We start from the raw sequence: 27905 nt of genomic DNA on the forward strand, positions 1-27905 counted from the left end.
GAAAGCTGGTTCTACTTCGCTGCGAGTAATAGCCGTATGTTCGTTAGAAGAAGACCTGTTGACAGTCTGCGTGTAACCTGTGGGCATGCTAGACACGCAGGATCGACGCCTGGAGTTATAGTGCCGGCTGCGATTTCGTGTAACATCAGGAACATCCTTGTGGTTATCCCACACAGTATGACTGCAAAATTGAATCTTCGACTGATTCGACTTGTGGGTTGCCATTCATGAGCAACATTCCAAGGGGTATTAACCAACAAGACAGCGCTCGCCCATATGCCGCTGTTGTAGCCCAATATGGCCTCCAGAGTGTCGACATGTTGCTTCGGCCTGCTCGAGCACCATATCTGTCTCCAGACGACAAATATGGGGCTTCCTCGGACGACAACTCCAGCTTCATCCACAAACAGCATTAAACGTTCCTGTATTGTGCGACCAGGTGCTACAGATTTGAAAATCCATCCCAAAAAATGACACCCGGAGCCTGTGGTACACAATGCATGCATGTTTCCCTGCTTGCACACAACAGTGCGGCGGTTGCAGCGGATATTAGTGTGCCGTCATTTCGCATTTGCAATGGATTATCTCGTGTTTACTTTAACTTGTGATGTTGGAATGTTTCCGCAATTTTACTACACTGCATTAATCAGTGTTTGGCGTTGCAATTTTTTTCGTCAGTGTATATCCGATTGTAGTTTTCGCTGTTTTGTAGCGAAGACTGGTGAATTTCTTGATCTGTAAAAACAAATCTTAACATTAATACTTGCCTAATAATTACATCATCTTCGCTTTGTAGGGTACCGTGCCAAAATCGGCAACAATGGAATCCTTTTAGCATGACTTTGTTGTCTATGTGTTTATCCGACTATTAAGGACCTACAGGGTACGTTCCGAAAGTAATGCAATTGAATTTCCCGCGCCGCTCCTCGTAGTCGGAGTGGGAGCGGGCCACATGGAGTAGGTGGGGGGGACGCTAAGCTTTGCCGCGAAACCGGTTTCAGTGCTCTCCGAGCTGTGGAAGCGGCAGGACGTCTGTTATTGTAAACCTCTGCGCGCCGACCGTGTCACGGAAAAAATGGAATCGACGATCGAGCAACGTTACGCGATTAAGTTTTGTGCTAAACTGAACAAATCTTTTGAGGAGACTAACAAAATGATTCGTGAGGCTTACGGGGACTCTGCTCTGTCCTACTCACAAGTTTCGAGGTGGTTAAAGGCCTTTAAGGAAGGCCCGGAAGAGGTTCACGACGAACAACGCTCTGGGCGGCCGTCAACCAGCAAAACCGACAACAATGTGGCTCGTGTGCGACAACTGTTGGACTCTGACCGTCGATTGAGTATCAGGATGGTTGCCAATGAACTGAACTTGTCGTCTACTGTTGTTTTTCGCATTGTTACTGAAGATTTAGCGATGAGGAAAGTGTGCGCCAAGCTCGTACCCAAGGTGTTGTCAGTCGACGAAAAGACCAACCGAGCGGAAATTTCAAGTGAACTTTTGCAACGTGTTGAAATTGAACCTCATTATTTGGACAACGTCATCACTGGTGATGAAACCTGGGTTTTTGAATACGACCCAGAAACAAAACGCCAAAGCTCTTAGTGGCACACTGATCAGTCCCCCAAGCCCAAAAAGGCAAGAATGAGCAAATCAAAAGTGAAAACAATGCTCATTGTCTTTTTCGACAGCAAAGGAGTGGTCCATAAGGAGTTTGTTCCTCAAGGACAGACAGTTAACGCTGCCTACTACGTGGATGTGCTGGAAAGACTCCGCAAAAGGGTCGTCAGGACGAGAAAGGACATCTCCGCTACCTGGCGACTCCATCACGACAACGCGCCTTGCCACAACGCGCTACGAGTCCGCGAGTTCCTGGCCAAACACCAGGTGCCAACGCTGCCCCCCTCCCCCCCTATAGTCCTGACCTCGCCCCAGCTGACTTCTTTTTGTTTCCTAGGATTAAGTCAGCCCTGAAAGGAACCCGTTTTTCGTCCATAGACGAGATCCAATCCGCCGTGACGAAGACCTTGCGAGAGGTCCCAGAAGACGCCTTCCAGGGCGCGTACCGGTCATGGCAGAGTCGCTGGAAAAAATGTGTAGAGGCCCAAGGACAGTACATTGAAGAATTTTAAGTGTTTGTGCAAATCTGTTCAATAAATTACTTTTAAAAAAATATTGCATTGCTTTCGGAACGCACCCTGTATTTGCTCAATAACAGGTATAGGTATCAAGCTGAAATATATGCCAAATACTAACGTCTAGAGGCCCTTGGCGGTGTAATTTTTACGGTTCTGAGTCAACATGGAAGTGTGTTTGTTTAGAGCCTCCAGGCTGTGTAGAATATTTGAGTTTCTAGGTCAAAGCAATCTAGACACACGGCCATTTATATCACACAGTTTGATATTCGCGAACTCATTCATCAAAACCTATGGAGTAACTACCCGTGTACAAAACGAAGTTTGTGTGCAATCCTTAAATGCAGGTCCTACTCACAACTGCCTGGCTTTTTAATACCGGCTGAAGCCAAAAGAAAGAACAAACTTCGCTGTTTGTTACAAACAAACTATAAAACATAGGAACACATTGTGCATGTCACTGGATAGAGAAAGGTACAAAGTTTTGACGCAACTGCATTATTGTTTGTTTGTAGCAACGTGGCGACTACACCACAAAAGAAATCGTTTTGTGCCTAGGAATTTTAGGGGAGCTAATACACTGTTCAAGTGCAAGTGCATTCCGCCGTCGATACGGCAAGAAGCCGCCTCCGCACAGGCAGATTTATGACTGGCGTAAAATATTTTTGTAAGCTGGTTGCATGCACAAATGGAATACCACTGGTCTTCCACGCACATCTCCTGCAAATGTCTAGCTTATCCGACATCAAATTACACGAAGACGCAGAAGTCCCCAAGACGGGGAGCGCAAGAACTTAAACTTTCTCAAACAGCAGTTCTGAAACGACGCCTGCATATGAAGCCTCAAAAGTTGCAGTTACTGCAGAAATTCCTTTCCGGCAACTGTAAAAGAACATTCGTATCTTGCATTTCGATTCTCTCGGGTGTGGCAGAAGAACCACTCGTCTTTTCGGTTAAATCGATGTTTCAACTGTGGGTAAAGTAAACCACCACGATGCAAGTATTTCGTGGTCACAAAATCCTGGCCTTGTCGAACATGAAAGAGTGTCAGCGTTTCTGTTCACAGAATCTGTGGACCTTTCCACCATGTGGAGAAAACTTTGACAGGAATCTCGGACCTGGACATACCGCAAAATCGTTTATTTCCTCGACTTGATGAAGAGTCCTAGTACTTAATTTTTATGTATGAAGGGCGCCCCGCGTCACTTCCAGCTATCTTAACAACACCATTCAAAATGGCTCTGAGCACTATGGGGCTTAACATCTGTGGTCATCAGTCCCCTAGAACTTAGAACTACTTAAACCTAACTAACCTAAGGACATCACACAACACCCAGTCATCACGAGGCCGAGAAAATCCGTAACCCCGCCGGGAATCGAACCCGGGAGCCCGGTCGCGGGAAGCGAGAACGCTACCGCACGACCACGAACTGCGGACGAACAACACCATTCAACAACATTGGGTGGAGCAAGTGGAAACGATCTTGTTAATCGTGTTTAACCTCCCAAGTCACGATATCTCATATCTTGCGGACTTTTGTGTGGGGATACATAAAGGACATAGTCCTTGTCCTACCTATGACGGCTACTCATGAAAATCTGGGAAATCGAATTGTTAAAACAGTCGATTTAGTAAACAAAGAGCGTTTGATCCGTGTGTAGAATGAAATGTACTTGCATTTTGGTGTATCTCGTACAACGCATGGAGCTCATGTTGTATATATAGTGTAGCGTCTGTGCGAACAAAAAACTTTAAACCTTCCTCTGTCATGTGACATGCTGAATGCGTTTCAATCTTTTACAGTTTGACTGTAATAAACAGTGGTATTCTGTTCCTTCCTTTGGAATCACTCTCTGCAGCTGCACGTTAAAAACTGGAATGTACACTATTAATGGTCCATAATAACATATATCTGATATTTAGTTGTAAACAGACTTTCAGCTCTGTTGACAACCTTCAGACGGCTTCAGACTGAACATAGAGTTCACACAACATCAGCGACAGTTACCATTATTCCCATAGGTATGTGATATTTATAGATAATGCATCTGTATGAAAAACACAAAATTTCAATTCCTTCGCAATCATTATATATGACTGCACCCTTAGAATGTAGAATATATATGTTTCTTTTTTTTTTTTTTTTAAATAAGAAGTTTGAATGGAAAAGTTGCTAGTTACATAGCTGACTGTTCAAAAATTAAGTGTTTCAGAAACTACCTTTATGCTTGAATAAATGTGAATGTAATGTTAGGCACAAATATTTCCAAGACTGACAGAACCAGCGAAGGAGGAAAATAGATGGATTCTCGGCCCCGAGCTTCCCAGATGGTAAGCTCTTATTCCGATAGCTTTGGGAAACGAAATGATGTCACTCAAAATAGAGCACAATTGTATTCATTTTTCAAAGATTTAAATGTGCAGGTACTCGAACATGAAGTAAAACCAATGACAATGTGTCAAAAATTAAATAATATCTTAAAATCGCTCGAGAAATCTAAATTCTGAACTGGCAGCTTCCCTAAGCCACACATGATATCCACAGAACAAAATGAGTACATCCACGGATACTATAGTTAAAGGAGAAAGCTCTGTTAAGAAACGAGCTGATGAAATGTGACTATAACGCAGCACTAAATAACCTACAGCGTGGTGTAAAAGTTGAGATAATTTGTATGAGTGGAAGAAGGATGTAAGTGCACTACAAGAAACTGTTGTGGTGGCAGTTGGGCTGATTTCAAACGCTAAGTAAATAGAAGCACAAAATACTGACTACAGCACGATAGGGTTTGTTGGTGGACGAGTAGTCGGCGTCCAATACCTGTTTAAGGTAGAGCTTGTGAATACTGCTTCTACTGAATTCTCACTCAGGACGTTCTCAATGATCCACCGTTTTGTAGAACTGTTCACGCTTTGGTCATAGTTTTCATATAAATACTTTATTTCCGACAATTTTATGTAACAATCTAGGCAGTACAATGAAATGGTCCGTATATTTATGTTCCGTTGGCAATATTACTAAAGAAATATTGTAGTAGACGGTAGTCAGCTCAGTAAACGCTTCCTGTAAATAACCCATAACTCAGAACGAGTGACATAAAAGCAGAACTGGGGGGGGGGGGAGGGGCGGAGGACGGTTAAAGAGAGGAGACAACGATAAGTTTGTGTGCTCTTGCGGAAACGTGAACTGTCAGCTTCAATACGCCATTCTCTTCGCCGTGGAGTACGAATGCCAACGGGGTTCCCTCCCTACATCTGACAATGGCGACGACGCCGAGTACGGAGCAGCAGGAATCGTTGCACAGCATTAGTCGACACTTGGTACCTCCAATGGTGGTGGTTCAAATCGTTCATATTGCTCTGAGCGCTATGGGACTTAACTGCTGAGGTCACCAGTCCCCTAGGACTGACAAGGGAACCTCCCCATCGCACCCCCCTCAAATTTAGTTACAAGTTGGCACAGTGGATAGGCCTTGAAAAACTGAACATAGATCAATCGAGAAAACACGAAGAAGTTGTGTGGAACTACGAAACAAATCAGCAAAATATACTAACTGAGTAGTCCATGTGCAAGATATGCAATATCAAGGACAGTATGAGCGCAGGAGCGCCGTGGTCCCATGGTTATCGTGAGCAGCTGCGGAAGGATAGGGCCTTGGTTCACGTCTTCCATCGAGTGAAAAGTTTATTTTAATTTATTTAATGTATGATTATCACATCCACAAGAAAGCCTAAATTGGGCAAGGTAGAAGAATCTTTTTAGCCATTCGGCAAGTGTACAAGTTAGGTGGGTCGACAACATATTCCTGTCATGTGACGCACATGCCGTCACCAGAGCCGTATAGAATATATCAGGCTTGTTATCCTGTGGAGGAATCGGTTGACCTATGACCTTGCGATCAAATGTTTTCGATTCCCATTGGAGAGGCACACGTCCTTTCGTCTACTAATCGCACGGTTTTGTAGTGCGATAGCAAAACCAAGACACTAAACATATTACAGCGAACGGAGACGTCAATAAACGAACGGACAGACCATAACTTTACGAAAATAAAGAAAGCAATCTTTTCACTCGAGGGAAGAGTTGAACCAATGACCTCAAATTTATCAGGTGCTCACGGTAATCGCGGGACCACGGCACTCCTGAGCTCAGACTATCCTTGATGTTGCCTATCTTGCGCATGGACTACTCAGTTTGTATATTTTGCTTACTTTCTTCATAGTTCCACACAACTTCTTCCTGTGGTAGTGGACTGCAGGGATGAAACATAAATTATTAAGAGAGCTAATCTCGATGTGTAGATTTTCAGCGGCTGTGTAATGTGGAGCTTCAATTTTTGTGTCTACTTTAATATTGCATTTTTTTACATTTAGAGATATCAGTTGAAATAGACAAATATATATTCGCTTTATATATTATTTAACATCTCACATTGAATTCTGTCATCCTTCCGACTCCCTTACATTAGCTTAGACATTATGGTTTGTTCGTACGATAGACTTGTAGTACAGGTGACATTTATAGAAAATCATCAAGATTTAAAAAAGTATATATTCGTCCTTTCGTTACTAACATAATTATCAATAAACTTTTCTGAACTCAGAATTTGCGTTTCTGAATGGTATTAGAACAATGTACAAAGAGCTGGCAAAAGTATGGATAACGATATGAATACTGACGGCGGTAGTAACGCATACACAAAGTATAAAGGTGCGGGCATTGGCGGAGCTGTCTTTTGTACTGAGGGAATGTTTCACGTGAAGACGTTTCCGATGCGATTGTGGCCTCGCGACGGAAGTTAACAGACTTTGGACGCCGATGGCTGTTGTAGCTAGATCCATGGGGCATTCCATTTCGGAAATCGAAATGTTCCGAGACCCACAGTGCCAAAAGTGTCCCGAGAATAACAAATTTCAGGCATTACTTCTCACCACGGACAATGCAGTGGCCGACGGCCTTCACTTAAAGACCGAGAGCAACGGTGTTTGCGTAGAGTTGTCACTGGTAACAGACAAGCAGCAATGCGTGAAATAACCACAGAAACCAATGTGGGACGCACGAGGAACGCTTCCTTGGAGAGTCCAATGAAATTGGGTGTTAATGGGCTATGACAGCAGACGACAGAGCAAGTGTCTTTGCTAACAGCTCATCACCTCCAGGGTCTCTCCTGCCTTCGTGATCATGTCGGTTGTACACTAGACGACTGGAAAACCGTGGCGTATTCAGATGAATATCGATTTCAGTTGGTGAGAGCGGATGGTAGGTTTTGAGTGGCACAGACCCTCACAAACCAAAGACCCAGTTTGTCACCCAGGCACTGTGCAACTTGATGGTGGCTCCGTGCTAGTGGGGCAGCCTATACGCGGAATGGACAGGGTCCTCCATTACAACGAAATCAATTAGCTAAATGGCCATTGAGACGACTGTTTAAATTCACCTTTAAATTGGTCGAGTCCTTTGAAAATCCAAAACACCGAACCTCCGCAATCTCTAAGGATCTTCTCTCCGTCGTCCTGCCAGTTGGCAAGGCCATTGATGCTGTGATTTTGTAGGAAACTATGATGTGATTATCCGATTGCTGATGGAAGAGGACAATTATGAAAAAGTACCATAGCAAATAACTACAAGAAAAACCAGGAAAAAGACTGAAGTATTAAAGCGGTCGCCACTGGAAGAGAATATTATCAAGACTCTTCCCTCTCAGTCACGTAGGTTATCTACGTTGTTATCTTTGGTTTGGTTTCATTTTGGGTCAGTTTGGTTAACAGGTTTGGCGCATCCCGAAAGGAATTCCTCTCCCGTGACGACATCACAGAGGAGCAACTGCACCTAAAGTAGTCCTGAGTTATTTGTTGGCTCTATTGCAGTCTCTTTTGTCTCCTGGAGTTCTTACCCTCTACAGCTCCTTCAAGTTGTTGATATACTTTCCGGGATGTGAGGTCGTGGTCCAAGAACGTTTCTGCTCCTTACGTTTCGTCCAGGCCTGCGCTGGACGAAACGTAAGGAGCAGAAACGTTCTTGGACCACGACCTCACATCCCGGAAAGTATATCAACAGCCATGTCACCCGATCGTGAAAGCCTTCATTCTAGAGTGTAAGTTATTCTACGGTAACACGTGTATCTTCCTGTCCTTTCTTCTTGACAGTGTCCTTCACATATGCCTATCATTGCCGACTCTGCAGAGAATCTTGTCGTTTCTTATTAATCCACTTAAATTTCCATATCCTTCTGTATCACATCCAAAAGGCTTCGATTCTCTTCTTTTCTGGTTTTTGCACAGCCCATGATTCACTCGCACCTGACGTTGAGCTGCAGATGTACATAACCAGAAATTTCTTCTTGAAATTAATTACCATGTTCGACACCAGTAGATTTCTTCTGCCCGACTAATCGAATTTTTGTTTGTGCTAGCCTGTTTCTTTCTGTCCGCCTTGTTTCGTCCGTCACGTTTCTCCCAAGGTAGTGGAATCGCTCCACTTCGTCCATTTCATGACCCGCTATTATGATGGTATACTTATAGCTAATACTCAATTCCGCCACCCTTCGCAGTGTTTACCTTTCTTCGTTTTACCGTCAGTCCGTAATGTGTGCTCGTCAGGCGGTTCAATCCATAAAAGATCGCGCAAGTCTTCCTCAGTTTCACTGAGAACACCAACGTCATCATCGAATAATGTCACTGAATGCTGGACCGCCCTCTTATATCCAGCACTGCTCCTTAGATGTATTGATTGAACAGAAGGGCAGAAAGGCTACATCCCTGTCTTATACCCCTTCTAATCCGAATGTATGTTATTGATCTTCCATTCTTATACTTTCCTCTTGGTTCTTATGTCACCCGTTTTTCCCTGTAGCTTACCCCTGTTTTCCAGAGATTTTTGAACATTTTGCGTTATTTAAATTGTCTAACGTATTTTCTAAGCCAAAATCCAAAAGCAAATCTCCCTCCAGTTACCAAGCGCTAAGTCAGAACTGTCCATCTGCGGACTTTACTATCCCGAAATCAAGACTGATCCTCAATTAATGTTTCCCTAATTTTCTTTTCTATTCTTCTGTGTGCTATTCTTGGTAGTAATTTTCATGCTTCAGCTGTTAAACTGTTGGTATGTTAGTTCTCACACTTACGTGCCCTGCTATTTAAAAGACCGTCTGGTTGACTTTTTCCGAAAACCAGTCGATATTGCTCCAGTCTCACAAATTGTATAGGCGAATCTGAACAGTCGTTTGGGCGCTGTTTCCCCTTTCCACCTTATTTCCTTGCAGATTGAAATACTGTGACCCGAAACCTTGAAAAATTCTTCACCAATTTACTTCATATTTTTACACGATACTCTAATGAACTTTCTGGTGAACATAGGCTACACACAGTTTTCTAAACAACAATGTGCTGCTTTACTGTTAAAACAGACTGCTGTGAAAATTCACGATTTGGCTTGCTTTTTATAGTCAGTTAATCTACGATAGGGCATGTAGGCTACCGGACATGTTATTTCTTCTACATACTTCCCCATTAGGATGTGGACTAAGGGGGGAGGAAGAAGGAAATTAAGACATATCAATTTCCCTTAAATATTTAGCGACTGCAAAGTACTATCGGGTGCAGTAGAATTGCTATACTTTTGGCTTTTCCCGAACACTTTTTACTTTCTTCATCAATTAGTTGAAGTACTTCTTCTGTTACCCAAGTGTTCTTTGCAATTACTAGAGCCAACACCGTATTGCTAAAGAAGGCCGAAATGCACGCGTTTCAGCTCACGCAGGCTGGCGTGAGGTCTGGAACATGACAAGGGAATTAGAATTGAGAAAAACGGACGTAGCTGGTGGAATACTTAACTTTGATCCATTAATGATGCACGTCGCTCGTGACAGTACATGATTCACAATATCAATGGTAACTGATAATGGCGCCTTGCTAGGTCGTAGCAATAACGTAGCTGAAGGCTATGCTAACTATCGTCTCGGCAAATGAGAGCGTAGAAGTCAGTGAACCATCGCTAGCAAAGTCGGCTGTACAGCTGGGGTGAGAGCTAGGAAGTCTCTCTAGACCTGCCGTGTGGCGGCGCTCGGTCTGCAATCACTGATAGTGGCGACACGCGGGTCCGACGTATACTACCGGATCGCGGCCGATTTGAAGGCTACCACCTAGCAAGTGTGCTGTCTGGCGGTGACACCACAACTAGTACTTTCCATGTACCTATATTTCTGTCGGTTGTTAGGTGATTTTACTTCGTAGAGACATCTACTCTTCTTCAATTGACCTACCTATTGCGGAACTTAGTATCTCATTTTCGACAGCTTAAGACAATTTCAACTGCCCCTAAATGTACCTTAGTACTTCATTATCTCACATAGAGTATTTCCACACTGATATTTCCGGACGTGTCTCTTAAGCTTCATCTACTATTTATCACTATTGATCACTGATCTGAGACTGTATCTGCTTCTGGGTACGTGTTACACTAAAATATTTCGTTTCGTAATTTCTGTCTGACAGTGGTGTAATCTAACTGGAATACTCACGTGTGTTTCCAGGATTTTACGAAGTACAGCTTCTCTTCTTGTGATTTTTGAACAGAATATTCACTATTAGCAACAGAAATGTATTGCAAAACTTAGTCTTACTAATCGGTCATTCTAATTACCGTACTCATAATTCCCGTTAATCTAATCTTCTGTTCCTTCCCTTGGAAGCGTGTTCCAATGCTCTGTCAATTTTAGATGATCGATTTTCTTTACACACAGAATTTTCTCTTCATATTCAACAGGTGTCGTCGGCATGTATACCTGAAGTATTGGTGTTGGCATTAGTCTTCACTCGATTCTCATGACAATAGTCCTATCACTGGGCAATTTGGAACAACTGCCTCTCTGATCTACCTTCGTATTCGGACCAGTCCTATTCCTTTTACACCAATAAGGCAATCAGACTTTTAACGAACATCTCTTCGACCTCTTCACATAAGTGCTACCTGTCCTGGGATACACATTATGTTTCTTGAATGCTGCGGTTTCCTTTATCTTTTGCTTCGTCATATCGTTAAGTCGTTTCTAATTCTTTCGCGTTACGGGGGAAATTTCCCACAGCAAGGGCAAGAGGGTGCGCTTTGCCTTTGTCTGCTCCTTCGACCTCTTTGAAAGTGCCGTTACTAGAAAAGGATGACTCGTTTTACTGGAGTTTTTTCGGTATTTGAGGGGTGACTGGTATCAACCGCAGTACCCACAGAGTTTTGGTACTAATTAAAGACGCCATTCTCAATCTGCGGTGATCTACATCACAATGCCCGACGTACATATATTTACTTATTTATTTATTTTTGTAAAGAAAGGCTATTCCGATCGAATGAATGGTTTTGTGAAAGGACCGATTAGCTACAGGCACAACTAATCTGTACATGAAGTCTATTGAGAATATAGGCTTGGACAGGGCGGTCGTAAGGCCGTTGCTTTCTTCCCGCTGTTGATCGCACAATCACTACACCTGCATAAAATACTGGTAGAGTCTTTGAGCAGAACATGTTCGAGATGGAGAGTGAAGAAGAAGGTGTGTCATACTTTCTCGAAGTCTTCATCTGTCGAAAAGTCAATAGTGTAAGTAACAATCAGCATGCACTAAGCCACGATCACTCGGCTAAAAACAACACTATTCTATAGTCATCAGCCCATGGGGCGAAAGTTTTCTCCAGTATCGAAAACTCACAACAAGAGTAACGCATAATCTTTCTTCAGAATGGCTGCACAATAACAAATACAAAAAGTAGTTTCAAAAGTTATTCGCAAGAAGAGAGATTAAATGATTGTGTATTTGTCATTCTATGGATCAGAGGCAAGGATAACTACCCTACATCTCCAGAAAGATAATATTAGGTCTCTCTTGGAGCTTCCAGCTAAACTGAGGCAAGTCATGACGTCCGAAAAAAACAATGTAGGCTTCAGAACTAGCGACATTCGCAGAATATCCAGTTTTAGTGTGGACAGCGTTACGTCTGGAATTTTGTTCTCAAGTCATAACAATGCCGGTTTGTTTGCAACTACGTTATCCAGGGAAATCGGCGGTAGTTTCCAGTGTAAAACTGACAAGCAACTGTAATCAACAACACTATTAACACCATGCGTGACTTTGGTGCGTGTGACCATAGCAGTTTCTTGCGGCCGCGCGGGATTAGCCGAGCGGTCTTGGGCACTGCAGTCATGGACTGTGCGACTGGTCCCGGCGGAGGTTTGAGTCCTCCCTCGGGCATAAGGATGATTTAGTTTCAGTAGTGTGTAAGCGTAGGAACTGATGACGTTAGCAGTTAAGTCCCATAAGATTTCACAAACATCTGAACACTTCTTTTTTCTTGCACCCTAAAGAAAAAAAAAAGATCATGCAGGTTCACAGCCTCAGTCACAGAGTAAACAAGGCTATAGAGACCAAGAAATCTGTTATCCCCACCGATAAGGACGATGATTTTCAGCTGAATGGGGTCTGGAATCCGGCCAAGGTAAGGTTACTGCGAGAGCGGCCGTCGCGCTCTGTGTACATTGTCTTATATGGCAATGGACTGAACACCAGTGGCATCACGGCCAGTATCACAGCTATATAACGACGAGGTCAGCAATCACAAGGCAATGACATTGCTCCAGTGGATACACCGGTTCCCGTGAGGTCACTGCAGTTAAGCGCTGTCGGGCGTGGTCGGCACTTCGATGGGTGACCATCCAGGCCGCCTTGCGCTGTTGCCATTTTTCGGGGTGCACTCAGCCTCGTGATGCCAATGAAGGAGCTACTTGACTGAATAGTAGCGGCCTAGGTGAATAATACCATCGTAGCGGCCGGGAGAGCGGTGTGCTGACCCCACGCCCCTCCTATCCGCATCCTGCACTGTGGATGAAAGGCGTTCGGTTGGTCCCGGTAGGCCACTCGTGGCCTGGAGACGGAGTGCTTTGTTTTTCAACAGTCATAAGGAATACTCTTGCTTGGGGTAGCTCAGGCGAAGAGTACTTGCCTGCAAAAACTAAACGTCCCGAGTTTGAGTTTCAGAACGGAACACAGATTTAATTTGTCAACAAGTTTCACTTGGACGCCTGTTACTACCTCACGTAGACTGAGACGGAAATTTTGGGTGAGGGATATATAAGTGTTTGACGTTACTGGAAGGCTAAGAAGCTTTTGTTTACCCACATCCGCGATATCAGATGTTCAAACACCTCGTTCAAATTATTTTTGAGAACAAGAGGACTATGATCGTACCTGTGATATAATTTTTGTTACTGAAAATACTGTCTTAATAAATAAGTCAACAACGTTTATATTAGGAACCAAGCACACTAATAATAAAGCCACAACCATGTATGAGCTGTCGAAGCATTGACGTCCTTAGTTCGTGTAGGCCATAGAACTATGCTAGTGTATCCAATCTATCTGTGTGTAATGTACCGGCGGCTATTAATCCGTATAGGTCTGCCTTATATGCCTGAATTTAAAGTCTGCGTAAAAGTCACTAAATGAAGTGGCACTGAGCACTATGGGACTCAACATCGGAGGTCATCAATCCCCTAGAACGTAGAACTACTTAAACCTAACGACATCACACCCATCCATGTCCGAGCCAGGATTCAATCCTGCGACCGTAGCAGTCGCTCGAGTCCGGACTGAAGAGCCTAGAACCGCTCGGCAATCGCGTCTGACCTCACTATATGGCTTATCATTTAGTTTTATCGCTCTTTTCTACCTGTAAGGCATCAAAGCTAAATACTCCATGCAAAAAAAGAACAAATTCTGAACTTACTCTAACAGATGAAATGCCTGGAGACCGGGTGGCCGGTGAAGGCAGGGATATTGGTGTTTAATTTTGCTGGTTCATTCTTCTGCTCTTTTTATATACAGGACTCATCTGCGCTTCTTTTCCAGTCGCTTGTGACTTTCCGCTGGGCGAGAGATTTGCGATAAATGGAAGCAAGGTAAGGGGCGACTGTCGTAGACTACTTCCTCTAAAGCCAAACCAAACTTTGTAATTTCATGTTACACTTGCTTCGTCAACAAATATCGACCTTATTCCCAGTGCACGGACGATAACGTGCGTCACTTCTTAGTCGTCAGCAGTATTTTCTCCTGTGTTTTACTAGATATCTGAAATTTCATATTTCCGATGCGTAGCTAGAGTTTGCCTCCCCCTCCCCTAAAAAAAACTGCTCATCACGTGTCACCTAGTGTCAGTGAAACCAGTCTGTTTGTTTCACGTTGCAAACATAATAGTTTTGTACGTGGAGTTTTAAGTGCCGATTCGTTAGAGTGGTCCCAAATTAGTCTTGAGCGGGGTCATTTTTGTCGGTATGTATAAACAGGGACAGTACCGCTACAGCGGTAGCCGCAGCAACTGCAATACTACCACCATGCACTAGCGCAACTCAGTCATTGCTGTAGTTCTGACTATTGATCGCGTTTTAATATTTCTGTTAATATTTTTCAATAACACGAATATCGCACTAAGTTGCTCTGTAGAACGGGTACGTCAAATTCCGCTTTAAGAACCTTTGTCTTTGTAACGGGAAACAAACCTCTGTTTTCCATTGGGGCTGTGTATCGCATGAAACATCTGTTGAGCATTACATGTTTGGGCTGACTCTATCTGCATGTTGCAGAAATGAAGTTGCAAATACCAGCCGATACAGCAGAGTAAATGGACCTGACGACTCTTAGGAGAGACACCCAGTATATTTGATCCTATATTACATTTGTTTTCATAGTCACCTTTGCCAATTATCACCCTTACTGGATAGAAAAATTTCCTTAACCATTACAAGAACATTTGTATAGTCAGCTAAATGTCACAGAGTGGAATTTCACTTTCTACAATGTTTGGGTGAGAGACGAATATACTGTATTTTCTTTTAGCTTTCGGTTGCTGAGTGTAGACTAATTTCATCTACCTAACGTTTTTCAACTTAATATTTAATTTATTTTTATAAATTTTCCCTACGTACGTGAGCTTTAAAGGTGCATTGCATTCATTACTAAACTCTGACTGCCTTTTCAGTGGTATTAGATTTCACTGAAGAGACTTTTCCGAATAAATCTAGAAGTCTGAACTTAAACTGGAGCTAATCATATGATGAAGCTGTCATCGATGTTCACTGTTACTGCTAAGTAAGGTGTGACTAATTTCTGCATATTGTTTCAGCAACGTAATTTCCCAAAAATTGTTGCATTAGGAGACATTTTAAAGACACAATCTTCTAATCCACTTTACGGTATCTTAAAGATTTTTAGTTTTGGACGGTCTAATTACAACTTCATGACACACAAGTTTGGTGTCATATGCATTTTCCTTTAATCTTTCAAAGACATCGTCAGTGACCTGAACGATGTACAGATTTTTGTGTATACTATTTTTTTTACATTTTGGACGTTGTATATATAGATTGTAAGCATTTCTAGCAGTTTTCTTTCACATGATACATTAATAATTTATAGTCCTACTTACAGCTTTCATGGATATTGTCGTACATGATTTTTTCATATTTTTGCACTGTTCTTATGAGTGCTACTTGAAATTTTTTTTCAGCCTTTGCAGCGCTAGCAACTGAACTCTTGTTCTGATATCGTGTTTTCATTGGTGCTGCCTACTGTCGAATATTACGACCAACGATCGAATGTTACTGCCAACTACTGAACGAGTTTTTGTGGTGTTTACTGACAGTGAAGTATTGTGTCACCTGTTCTCTTTTGCTAGCTTGTGTGGTACAAACTGCCTACTTTCTTCTCCACATTTCAGAGATCCAAGCACGCAAACGAAGTGTTTTCGAACATAAATTTACTATCACAGTATGGTTAGAAGGCACTGACCTACCAAACTCCATTCTTTGTGAGATACGCTTTGATACACCCTCTACACCTGTCTTTTAAGAATGACGTGGTGTATTCTGTTTGCAAGGATCTCTTGAAATCAGCCCCGAAGCTGGACTGATAATCGGTACGTTCGTAAGTTCCTCGTTACGTGACAATTAAGACCTCTACGGAACACCTTAGCTAGGTCAGAGAAAACAACTTCAATCTGGGCGCTTCTGTCTACTACCTTCCGGGTTTTATGGGCGAACAGAACAAGCTGATGGTTCTAAGCACTATGGGACTTAACATCTGAGGTCATCAGTCCCTAGACGTAAAACTAATTAAAGCTAACTAACCTAAGGACATCACGCAAATCAATGCCCTAAGCAGGATTCGAACCTGCGACCGTAGCAGCAGCGCGGTTCCTGGCTGAAGCGCCAAAACCAGCTCGGCCATTCTGTACAAGCTAGGTTACTTACCTTAATGAATAATTCTTATAGAACTTCTTTCACTTCATTCAGAAGAGCCGTGCTATCCGGAAACTCTACATTAATGTACGTTCGGCTGGCGTCCTTATTCTCGTTTTGAGTATTCTTAGCTGCACTCTCCACAAACAGGTTAGTTAGTGTAGAAGACACAATACTGTTATCAAATTCTCGTTTAAAATTATTATGACTTCTTGTTTTACTTTTGTGGGGCGTCACAATCATCTCTATTTGCAAAATGCCCTCTATATCTTCATGCTGTTTAATCGAGTTTCTTACAGTCTAGCGTGAATATAAAGATACACCTTAACGCCTATTACATTATGTGCTATATATATGGTTAGTTAAGTTACTTACCTTTAATGGAGGGATATGGAGCATCGATTCAGCAGCTGCGCTGTAAAACAAACGTAGTAGATCATTTATTGAACTATGCTGGCAAGGACAGTTTATTGAACTCAAACTTCCGAGTGGAAGCACTTAGACACTGGTCGCGTCGGTAGTCAAAGCAGCTCCATCTGCAAGAAGGGAGAAGCCTGTGGCGTAGGGGAATTTAACGCGCGGTATGACACCACATCACATGTTTCAGAACTGATGTGATCGCTTCTTGAAATCTAACCTTGTTTTTATCCTCGACTACATGACAATTACCAGGATCCATACGTTGTTACATTCAATTTAAACGTAATATTTTGTACAAATTGTAGAACATTCGGGTAGCATTTAGGAATAAAAGTATTATTCATGGGTGTGAAATATAAATACACTACTGGTTTGTGAAAATTGCAACGCAAGAAGGAGACGTGATAACAATGAAATTTACTCCAGAGGTTAAGGACACGATAATATATAAATTATTGCAACTGAGAACCGTACGTGCACTTTGACCATGAGAATTCTTTCAGTGAGAAACCACAGCGTACTGAAATCAGAGCCTCTCGGAGTGGTGGTACGGAATCAAAGAAGGTCTGAGTGGTTACCACATTGGGGAAAACACTGCCACATGGTTCGTAGGCGCATTCACAAATCATCAACTTTGGTAGCTGGAGGACGGAACGAACAAATTACCGACCAATCACCACACCAAGGGTAAGGAGTTCACGTACCCCCAGCAGTCTTACAATGGAAATTACCCATCGTGTTCCCTCAGATTAAGTCGTAAGATGTCCCAGTCGGCAGCCCATCAAAAGCTGGACACAGAGCTAGCGTGATAACAAGAATTGTATTCCTTACCACATCGGCACTTACCGAAGCAGATGCTCAGATAATTCTCTCTCTTATATCTTCAGGTGTAGTCGGAACGTCTTTATAAATAATGTCTTTTGCGAATCCCCACATCAAGTGTGTTGAATGAGCGGCCACGACACAACTCCTCCGTGTCCAATCCAACGATTTGGGAATTGTCTTGAAAACTCATCTCTATCCATCAGCGAAAAATGTGCCGGACACTCACTGTGTTAATATCACATTCTGTACCTTGTACCTAAAGGTATTCCTCGCAATAACAGACCTAATGTTTTTTGCAGGATCGCTGTGTACTTCTTACCATTAAGATTTCCTTCGATGAAATAGGGGACTATAATTCTGTCCTCCAGAATCCCATACCATACATTCACCGACCACAGTTTTTGGTGTGGAACTTTCCGCATCAAACATGGATTCTCAGTTTCCCAATAATGCACGTTATGCAAATTAACATTTCCGTGGTTCGTGAATGTAGCCTCGTCAGTAAATAAAATCAAATAAATAAATGTGTCATCCCTCTGAATCTGAAGTTGAGGCCATAGGCAGAATACAACGCGACACATACAATCTGTACCAGTAAATATTTGGTGGAGACTGATATGGTAAGGATGATATTTATGGCAATGCAGAACACGAACAACACTACTCTTGTTCAAACCAGTTTCCCTTGCTATTTGATGCGAACTAACACAAGGACCTCGAACCACGGTGGCAAGAGTATCAATTTCCGTTCCCTCGTTAGTAACTTTCCTTTGCCGGACATGTTTCCGATGCGATCAACATCCAGTTGTTGTCAATTTATCATACACATATTTAAATGTACGACGTGTAGGATGAGTAAGTTGAGGATATATTTCAGTGTATAAACCTCTAGCTCTCACTGACTTTCGTTGGCATTCTCCATAAATGAGAAGCGTATCGACTTGTTCTTTGAAGGAATACATGTGTCACATTCGCTTGATTCGACGACACTAGTTATACCATTCCTATTAGTGTTGTATTGTGAAAGCATCGAATGGTGTTCACATGTCCATGGCACTTTACATTGATACACCGTATTCGGCTAATACTTATTATTTGCACAATATACGAGAGAGAATTGTCAGAGCATTTGCTTCGATAAGTGCCCAAGTAATAACGAATATCACTCAATCCACGATAATACCTTCGTTAAACTCCAAAGACGTTACTGTTGCGCATCATTGGATTGGTCTCGATAGCCGCTATCAGAAAATAAGTTCAGAACTATAACATCCCTTTAAAAAAAAACAAAGTGGACCTTTATATCTCTGAAGGGACCCCACGTAGCAACAAAAAACTAACGTCATAATATGGCGCCTGTTGTCACATGCAACTCTTGCCCCTCAAACGTTCCAGCTCCTATCATACTTCCGGAGCTATTCTTGGAGGTAATAGTTGGTGACTCACCCTGAATATATATATATATATATATATATACACTCCTGGAAATTGAAATAAGAACACCGTGAATTCATTGTCCCAGGAAGGGGAAACTTGATTGACACATTCCTGGGGTCAGATACATCACATGATCACACTGACAGAACCACAGGCACATAGACACAGGCAACAGAGCATGCACAATGTCGGCACTAGTACAGTGTATATCCACCTTTCGCAGCAATGCAGGCTGCTATTCTCCCATGGAGACGATCGTAGAGATGCTGGATGTAGTCCTGTGGAACGGCTTGCCATGCCATTTCCACCTGGCGCCTCAGTTGGACCAGCGTTCGTGCTGGACGTGCAGACCGCGTGAGACGACGCTTCATCCAGTCCCAAACATGCTCAATGGGGGACAGATCCGGAGATCTTGCTGGCCAGGGTAGTTGACTTACACCTTCTAGAGCACGTTGGGTGGCACGGGATACATGCGTACGTGCATTGTCCTGTTGGAACAGCAAGTTCCCTTGCCGGTCTAGGAATGGTAGAACGATGGGTTCGATGATGGTTTGGATGTACCGTGCACTATTCAGTGTCCCCTCGACGATCACCAGAGGTGTACGGCCAGTGTAGGAGAGGCTCCCCACAACATGATGCCGGGTGTTGGCCCTGTGTGCCTCGGTCGTATGCAGTCCTGATTGTGGCGCTCACCTGCACGGCGCCAAACACGCATACGACCATCACTGGCACCAAGGCAGAAGCGACTCTCATCGCTGAAGACGACACGTCTCCATTCGTCCCTCCATTCACGCCTATCGCAACACCACTGGAGGCGGGCTGCACGATGTTGGGGCGTGAGCGGAAGACGGCCTAACGGTGTGCGGGACCGTAGCCCAGCTTCATGGAGACGGTTGCGAATGGTCCTCGCCGATACCCCAGGAGCAACAGTGTCCCTAATTTGTTGGGAAGTGGCGGTGCGGTCCCCTACGGCACTGCGTAGGATCCTACGGTCTTGGCGTGCATCCGTGCGTCGCTGCGGTCCGGTCCCAGGTCGACAGGCACGTGCACCTTCCGCCGACCACTAGCGACAACATCGATGTACTGTGGAGACCTCGCGCCCCACGTGATGAGCAATTCGGCGGTACGTCCACCCGGCCTCCCGCATGCTCAATATACGCCCTCGCTCAAAGTCCGTCAACTGCACATACGGTTCACGTTCACGCTGTCGCGGCATGCTACCAGTGTTAAAGACTGCGATGGAGCTCCGTATGCCACGGAAAACTGGCTGACACTGACGGCGGCGGTGCACAAATGCTGCGCAGCTAGCGCCATTCGACGGCCAACATCACGGTTCCTTGTGTGTCCGCTGTGCCGTGCGTGTGATCATTGCTTGTACAGCCCTCTCGCAGTGTTCAGAGCAAGTATGGTGGGTCTGACACACCGGTGTCAATGTGTTCTTTTTTCCATTTCCAGCAGTATATATATATATATATATATATATATAACTGAAAAGCGTTAAAATGAGATTTGTTGTGGCCGGCCGGCTCGTTCGCCAGACTTGAGGCCTCTTCCTTCTTTCTTGTGGGGATTCGTAAAAGACAATGTTTATAAAGACGTTTCAACTACACCTGAAGATATGAGAGAGAGAATTGTCAGAATATGTGTTTCTATAAGGGCCGATGTGATAAGGAACACCACTCAATCCATGATAAGAAGATTGCAGCACTACATTGGTACCAATGGTCATCACTTCAAACACCTTCTGTAGATAGACGTTCATACCGCATTTTTGACCTTCGTTGACCTTCAAAGATCTTACTGGAACACGTCAATGGATTTGTTTCGATAGCCGCTATCAGAAAATAAGTACGAAACTATAGCATCCGATTTAAAAAAACAAAAAAAACATAGTTGACCATCATATGTCTGACGCTAACCCACCTAGCAACAAAAAACCAACATCATATTATGGCCATTTGTCCCACAAACGTTTCAAATCCTATCATACTCTCGGAGTTACTCTAGGTGGAAATAGTTAGTGACCCACCTTTGTATGTTGCACTTGTTATTCTTGGACCTTTCACTGTTTCTGTTCTGATTTTTTTTCTGCAGTAAAATGCACCTTCTTTCTGTTTTCATGCCTTACCTGTGTTCAATTTTTGACAGACTGTCTACTGGGCTCTCTTACCATTAAATCTGAGTGCGATGGCAAGTTTCCGTTGTTATACGTTGGTAGTTCCGGTACAGTGGAAGACGACGCAGTGGCATGCCTGTCACCAGTCCAGTCCTCCAGTACTTACAATAATGCATCGAACCGTCGATGCAGACCCGTCCATACTCATTGCAGTGCTCCAACACCAAGTCAAGCTGTGTAGGAGGCATTTCTATTGGTTACGCCTTTTTTATGGGTGCCTTTTCTTACTGTAGCCACACTGTGTGGTCCAGTATTTGCTGGGTGGTGTGCACTATACTCTTTGATGCTCTGTTTCGACACAAGCGACACTGTTACAAAACCGGACCTTGTGGGAGCCGCAGTATGGCGTCACATCAAACCTATTTCCGAGAGACCAATCATTCTGCCCTGTTCGGTCTCACTCAGATGCTGGCATAAGCCCTTTCACTTCGATGAGGTATACCGGGCCTTACTTACACGTTTCCGCTCTTTCGGTTCTTTGCCGACTGTGTGTGGCGTACCACTGACGTCACCCAGCACTCAAAAGTCGACCCTGCTCAGCCTACATCCACGCCATATCGGTGCACTCTTCATCCTTTGTTACGGTTCCACTTTTTTATAAATCCGCCGATTTCGGAGCGATTCATAGCATCACTTCGAGGTGTTGCAATTTTCACAAACTGTAGCGTGTCATGTGTACCAACGCATGAGAAACAAAGTCTTTATTTCCAACATTATTACAATTCTGTTATGCACCATTCAGTATCAGGTCTCAATATAATTCATATAAATTCTCTTCACCGATAGTCTATCAATATATCAACTGATATAAAACTGACTGACGCAGAAAATCCTTATGACAGTATGTACGCCGCTCCAGCAAAAAAGCTCCGCTTGCATTTCCAGCACTTGCCCACACTGTGTCGTTTTATTGCAACAAGTGAACAACGTTCATTTATGTACACTTCTTATCAAAAACTGCCCTCACTTTATCACTTCAGCGTCACAGTACAATCACCCTGTCGATTCCTCTAGGCGCTCCCTGAGCATACATTTGATTATAAATTTCCTATTTCCGTGTAAAACGAGTTTCTCTACGTCTCCTACACTAGTGCACACTTACGCTATCTACAGACTCACGTTTACTTCTCTAATTATTGCCCACAATTTTGTTCCAGTGTAATTAACAGCGTGCAGTGAAATGTGATAGATGAAGTCGATCGTTGTCAGAAACTAAAGCGAAATGAGAGAAGGAAATTTGATGTGAGGCGCTTGCGAGGTGTGAGGCAAAAATCTAAAGCTGTTCAAATAGCTATAAGTTTGACGCTCACGGTGTATCCGTCTCTGGTGATGTTGCGATTACAAAAAATGAGCTGTTACATTAGGGTTTCCTCTCGATCATAGTGTTTCAATAAAAAGGTCAATATTTCAGGAGCGAACAAAGTCAACAATACAAATTTAAAGAGTTCATGTAGTCATATGCACTATTTCCAAAGGTCTCCGAGTTACAATCTGTGGAATATACGAGTACACTGCTGTTTACTTATTAATTTAAAGCAACAATTATAGGTCACAGCTACTAGCATTATGTGGAAAATAGTTTAGTTTCACAGCCTGATGAAATTCCTTTGACCACTTGGTTGCAAAGTGCTTGTACCACGTTAGAGACCACATTGTATCATATGTGTGGAGTAAAAACATGACAACACTTTTCCGAATTCATGGATTAAAAATGTTTGTCGATGACGGCTTGGCTGATGTGAGGAGTGTTACCTGGGAGTGGGGCTAAGATCCAGAAACTTGTGGCAAGTAAGGAAAGTAAATAAGTAATGAAGAAATATTAAGAGTAGAAGAATCCTTTATCACCTCGTCACTAGGGTCTCCAGACTTTTTGAGTTCTGTCTATAGGATCGTTAAAAGCAGGAGTGTGATCACGTGAGAGGAGTTAGTGAGACACGTCCTGTACAGTCGTGGACAAAACGAGCGAGACCCCTCGCCTTTTAGTTATGATGACCCGCACAGTTTTAACGTCTGCTACACAGCATGACAGGCAAGGCGACGAAGTGCCACCAACATACTATGCACAGGTGTGAAATTGAAAAATTATCAGAAATTTTTCAGACTGTTTTCAATCATGTGTAACACTATATGAATGCTGATTAGAGTGTTAACCACAACGTAAATAGGAGATGTAAATGAAAGAAGAAACGCTAATTAGTATGAACTGTACTAATAAAAATGAATTTCAGCTTATCGAGATAAGGAAACTGTTTTAGTAAGACAAAGTACCCCAGATCGTTACGAATTAACAAAATATTATGCGCATTCGGCCGCGAAATGGTCTGTGTCAACGTTCAGACCAGTCATACTGGATTACCGTTGCTGATCTACTATGAAAGTGTGCAAATTGAGCAATGCGTGAAGATTCATAACGAAATTCAGTTAAAAATCATTTAGTGTCACACTCGAGTCAATTCAATTATTGACGGAAACTGAAAAAGTAGGCAGTAACAAGTATGAAATTGTACTAGAGCTTCATATCGACATACACAGGGCGCCCGTACAGAATAAAGATAACAATAAAACGTATTGGGGGTGTGAGAATTTCTTAAAATTCCCTTACTGATAGTCTATTAGCCTCCATCGAGATTAGAACCGAAAACGAACCAGACCTCCCTTGCAGTAGCAAACACCTTTCATTACACTAGCAGACAACCCAGGCAGAAAGCCCTCTATTATTATCCCAGACACGAATAAGCCGGCAATTTCGCAATGAAATGGCAAAATGATCTGCAGTTTCTGTTGCAAAGAGCTTTCTGGGCTCAAAAACATGAATTGTCTACCCTTATGTCACCGCTTATGTGACAATCATTCGGGATGATTATCGAAATAACAAAAAACTGGTATTAGCGAGTAAATTTAGTAGGATATTTCTGCACCACCCCTGGAAATAAACTGCGACGTAGCTGCCAAACGTATTCTACAATGTTTCTAATTCTCCATTAGAAGTTTCACAACCAGAAAACCTTCATTAGCCGAAGTATTCCTTAAGATAGCTAGCAATGGTAATGCTCGCACATCTAAAACGCGGTGGCATTAATAGTAGGATCTGAATTACCACGTATATAGGCAAGTGGATTTTGTTTGCTTTCTCGTAAACGTGATTCGGATCGAAAGCGTAGCTACGATTAATATGCTGCTATATCGACTGCTACTGGAACATTTCGAATAAAGAGTAGGGGAAATTATTATGCGACCCTCATCTTCAGTAACTCTGGTAGCTGTCTTCGTTGTTAGGAGTTCATCACGTAAATCAGTAAAAATGGCGTGATGGTGTGGGTTGCCATTGGTTACACGTCTCGGTCACCTCTTGTTCGCATTGACGGCATTTTGAACAGTGGATGTTACATTTCAGATGTGTTACGACCCGTGTCTCTACCCTTCATTCGATTCCTGCGAAACCCTCACTTTCTTGACCGTCTATCTGTGTACCCAGCCCTTAAAACCCGTTTACCTCGAGTATGGGTGGTCATAATAAGCGGAAACGTATCGCACTTCCTGCGGTATACGGTCCCCTGGTGGTGTAAACAAAGTGAACTAAGTCAACGCAATCTAAAGATACGGGCGTTTATGTAAAGAAAATTTACGCGAAAGTCAAAAAATGCCTCTAACAACAAGGCTACCAAACTGCTTAGGTAATCAGTCCCCTAGATCTAGAACTAATTCAACCTATCTACCCTAACACACGTCATGCCTGGTGAAGGATTCGAACTGACGGGGCAAGGAGCCGCGCGGTCCGCGATATAACGCTGTTGAACGCACGGCTAAACCGCGACGGCAAGCTGTTAACATCATCTGGTGTTGCTAAAATATTATTCACTTCTGGTGAATGATTTTCTCTGCAGTTCATATTTGATGTTACGGATGAGTAAGGACGCCTAATTCATTTGCCCTTGTCTTTATTCATGAATTTAGATTCGCAATCTGAGCAGGCGTATCCACACTTCAGAGTCAAGTCATAATCACAGATATGCGAATACAACACATTGGCTTACACTCGAGGTATTTCGTTTCCCGCGAAGTGGGGGCAAACGATGCTGTGGCGTCTTCGAAGCGCGAGTTTCTCCAGTGCTAGCTATCTCAGCACATCAGCTGAGCGAACTTGCATAGTATGTTGGTAGCACTTCGTCGCCTTGCCTGTTATGCTGTGTAGCAGACTTTAAAGCTGTGCGGATCAGCACAACGAAAAGGCGACGGAGTCGCTCGTTTTGTCCACGATTGTACACTGGCCACTTTTAAAGCTGTTCTACAAGATGTCAGTGAAAAAGATACATATGAATGAGTGGTGGATAGATCTAACGATTGTGATATACTGGAAAACTATGTTGAATTGCTGATCGTTTGTAATCTGAAAAACAGATAATGGCTTGGAAGGAAAATCAGCATTGGCCGTATTTTGTTGTTTTATTGTTAACAAAATCGATTTTCGGTCACTTAGTGACCATCCTCAGTGCTGTAATATGGAATTAAAATTGGTAGGCACTGGTATCAAGCGATAACCACATCCTTCGAGCCATCAGATTGAGGTTACGTGATCGCTCTAAGCGATAACCACATCCTTAGAGCGATCAGATTGAGGTTACGTGATCGCTCTAAGCTTGTGGTTATCGCTTGATACCATTGCCTACCAATTTTGATTGTATATTACAGCATTGTGGATGGTCACTAAGTGACCGAAAATCGATTTTGCTGGCAATAAAACAACAAAATACGGCCAGTGCTGATTTTCCTTCCGATTATATCCACTATTTGGTCGTGGTGCACAGAACACGCCATGGATTTGCCAATCAAATAATGGCTTACTCTGAAAATAAAGAATCATAAATTTTACCTAGTTAAACTATGGAACATTTGAAAACAGTGCTTATATCTACGGGAGCTTCTTTTTTTAAAAGGTTCAGCACCGGAAACATTGTCTCCCTCTATTGGAACACCCTGTACATTTGAAGGTGATCTATTTTTTCAAATAAGATAGTGAATTAATCGCGTCGGGCAGCAGTGATATTTTTTGTATGTACAACAGTGGGTTCTGGAAAAAAATTCCCGGACACTTGAGTGCCATTTATGTACAAAAATGAGTCCTATTTTAACGTCATCTCGTAAGGAGGATTCAAATGCTCTGACACGCCGCCTGGTGGCGATGAAGTTCATTGTAGAAGTTTATGTACAACAGGACGTAGACTACGAAACCACTATCCGAACAACTGCAAGGCACCGAGGAAGGACACCAGCGTGTGTCGGAGGAGACAGAGGTTACAAACGGTCGCGCGCGGCTGCAGCGAGGAACGGACGGTCACTGTCTGCGACGGGAAACGGCTGTCCAGTGTCGGCGAGTGGCCGCGCGGTATCGATGCCAGCTGCGAGCTACGACCGCCGTCGCGGCCAGCCGCTGGGTGGCTGCCGGCGGCAGCTGTCTGGGAGGGCCGTATCAGGTGGCGCCCTGCGGCCCTCAGGGCTTCCGCCGGCCCAGGAGGGCGGCGGCGGCGGCCAGCAGCGGGAGGCCGGCGCGGGCGGCGGGGGTGGGCCCGGCGGCCGCCGGCGACTGCGTGGGCGGCGAGACGCGCGTGTTGGCGCGCACCGCCTGCGACCGCCAGCGCACCGAGTACTCGGGCGGCGTCCTCGTCATGGCACGCAACCTGCCGCACCGTACAAGAAAACGTCATCAACAGTCACTGTCACTGGCGGTAGCGCTCAATGAGTTCTCCTAGATGACTCTTCTGGGAGGCAACTTTATGGACTGCTGCCAAGACAGGGTGAAGCAGTGGGAAACAAAGGAGGAATAAGTTACGAGGACGATGTCCACAGGGTTCAGTGTGAGGTCTCATTTCTTTGAATACCATTTACACTACTGGCCATTAAAATTGCTACATCTACAAGAAATGCATATGATAAACGGGTATTCGTTGGACAAATATATTATACTAGGATTGTTATTTAATTACATTTTCACGAAATTTTGGTGCTTAGATACTGAGAAATCAGTACCCGGAACAACCACCTCTGGACGTAATAACGGCCTTAATACGCCTGGGCATTGAGACAAACAGAGCTTGAATGGCGTGTTCAGATTCAGCTGCCCATGCAGCTTCAACTCTATACCACAGTTCATCAAGAGTAGTGAATGGCGTATTGTGTTCAGCCAGTTGCTTGGCCACCATTGACCAGACGTTTTCAATTGGTGAGAGACCTGGAGAATGTGCTGGCCATGGCAGCTATCGAACATTTTCTGTATTCAGAAAGGAGCTGCAACATGAGGTCGTCCCTTTATCCTGCTGAAATGTAGGGTTTCGCAGGAATCGAATGAAGGGTAGAGCCACGGGTCGCAGCACATCTGAAATGTCACGTCCACTGTCCAAAATGCCGTCAATGCGAACAAGAGGTGACCGAGACCTGTAACCAATGGAAACCCTTACCATCACGCCGGGTGGTACGCCAGTATGGCGATGATGAATACAGGCTTCCAATGTGCGTTCATCGCGTTGTCGGCAAACACGTACGCGACCATCATGATGCTGTAAACAGAAACTGGATTCATCCGAAAAAATGATGTTTTCCTATTCGTGCACCCACGTTCGTCGTTGAGTACACCATCGCAGGGACTCCT

At 43.7% G+C, this 27905-nt stretch overlaps 1 protein-coding gene across 1 annotated transcript in view; it reads right to left on the minus strand.

Annotated features, from left to right (window-relative positions):
* Positions 1-21946: 21946 nt before the first annotated feature.
* LOC126272741 (uncharacterized) overlaps positions 21947-27905 on the minus strand; it is a 453259-nt gene continuing 447300 nt past the window's right edge. Inside the window, exon 18 of the mRNA XM_049975798.1 lies at positions 21947-26937. Within this exon, the coding sequence (XP_049831755.1) occupies positions 26751-26937 (187 nt within the window). The 3' untranslated portion in view covers positions 21947-26750. The remainder of the gene's footprint in view (positions 26938-27905) is intronic.

This window comes from Schistocerca gregaria, chromosome 5 (genome assembly GCF_023897955.1).
Source record: "Schistocerca gregaria isolate iqSchGreg1 chromosome 5, iqSchGreg1.2, whole genome shotgun sequence".
In the NCBI taxonomy this organism is placed as follows: domain Eukaryota; kingdom Metazoa; phylum Arthropoda; class Insecta; order Orthoptera; family Acrididae; genus Schistocerca; species Schistocerca gregaria.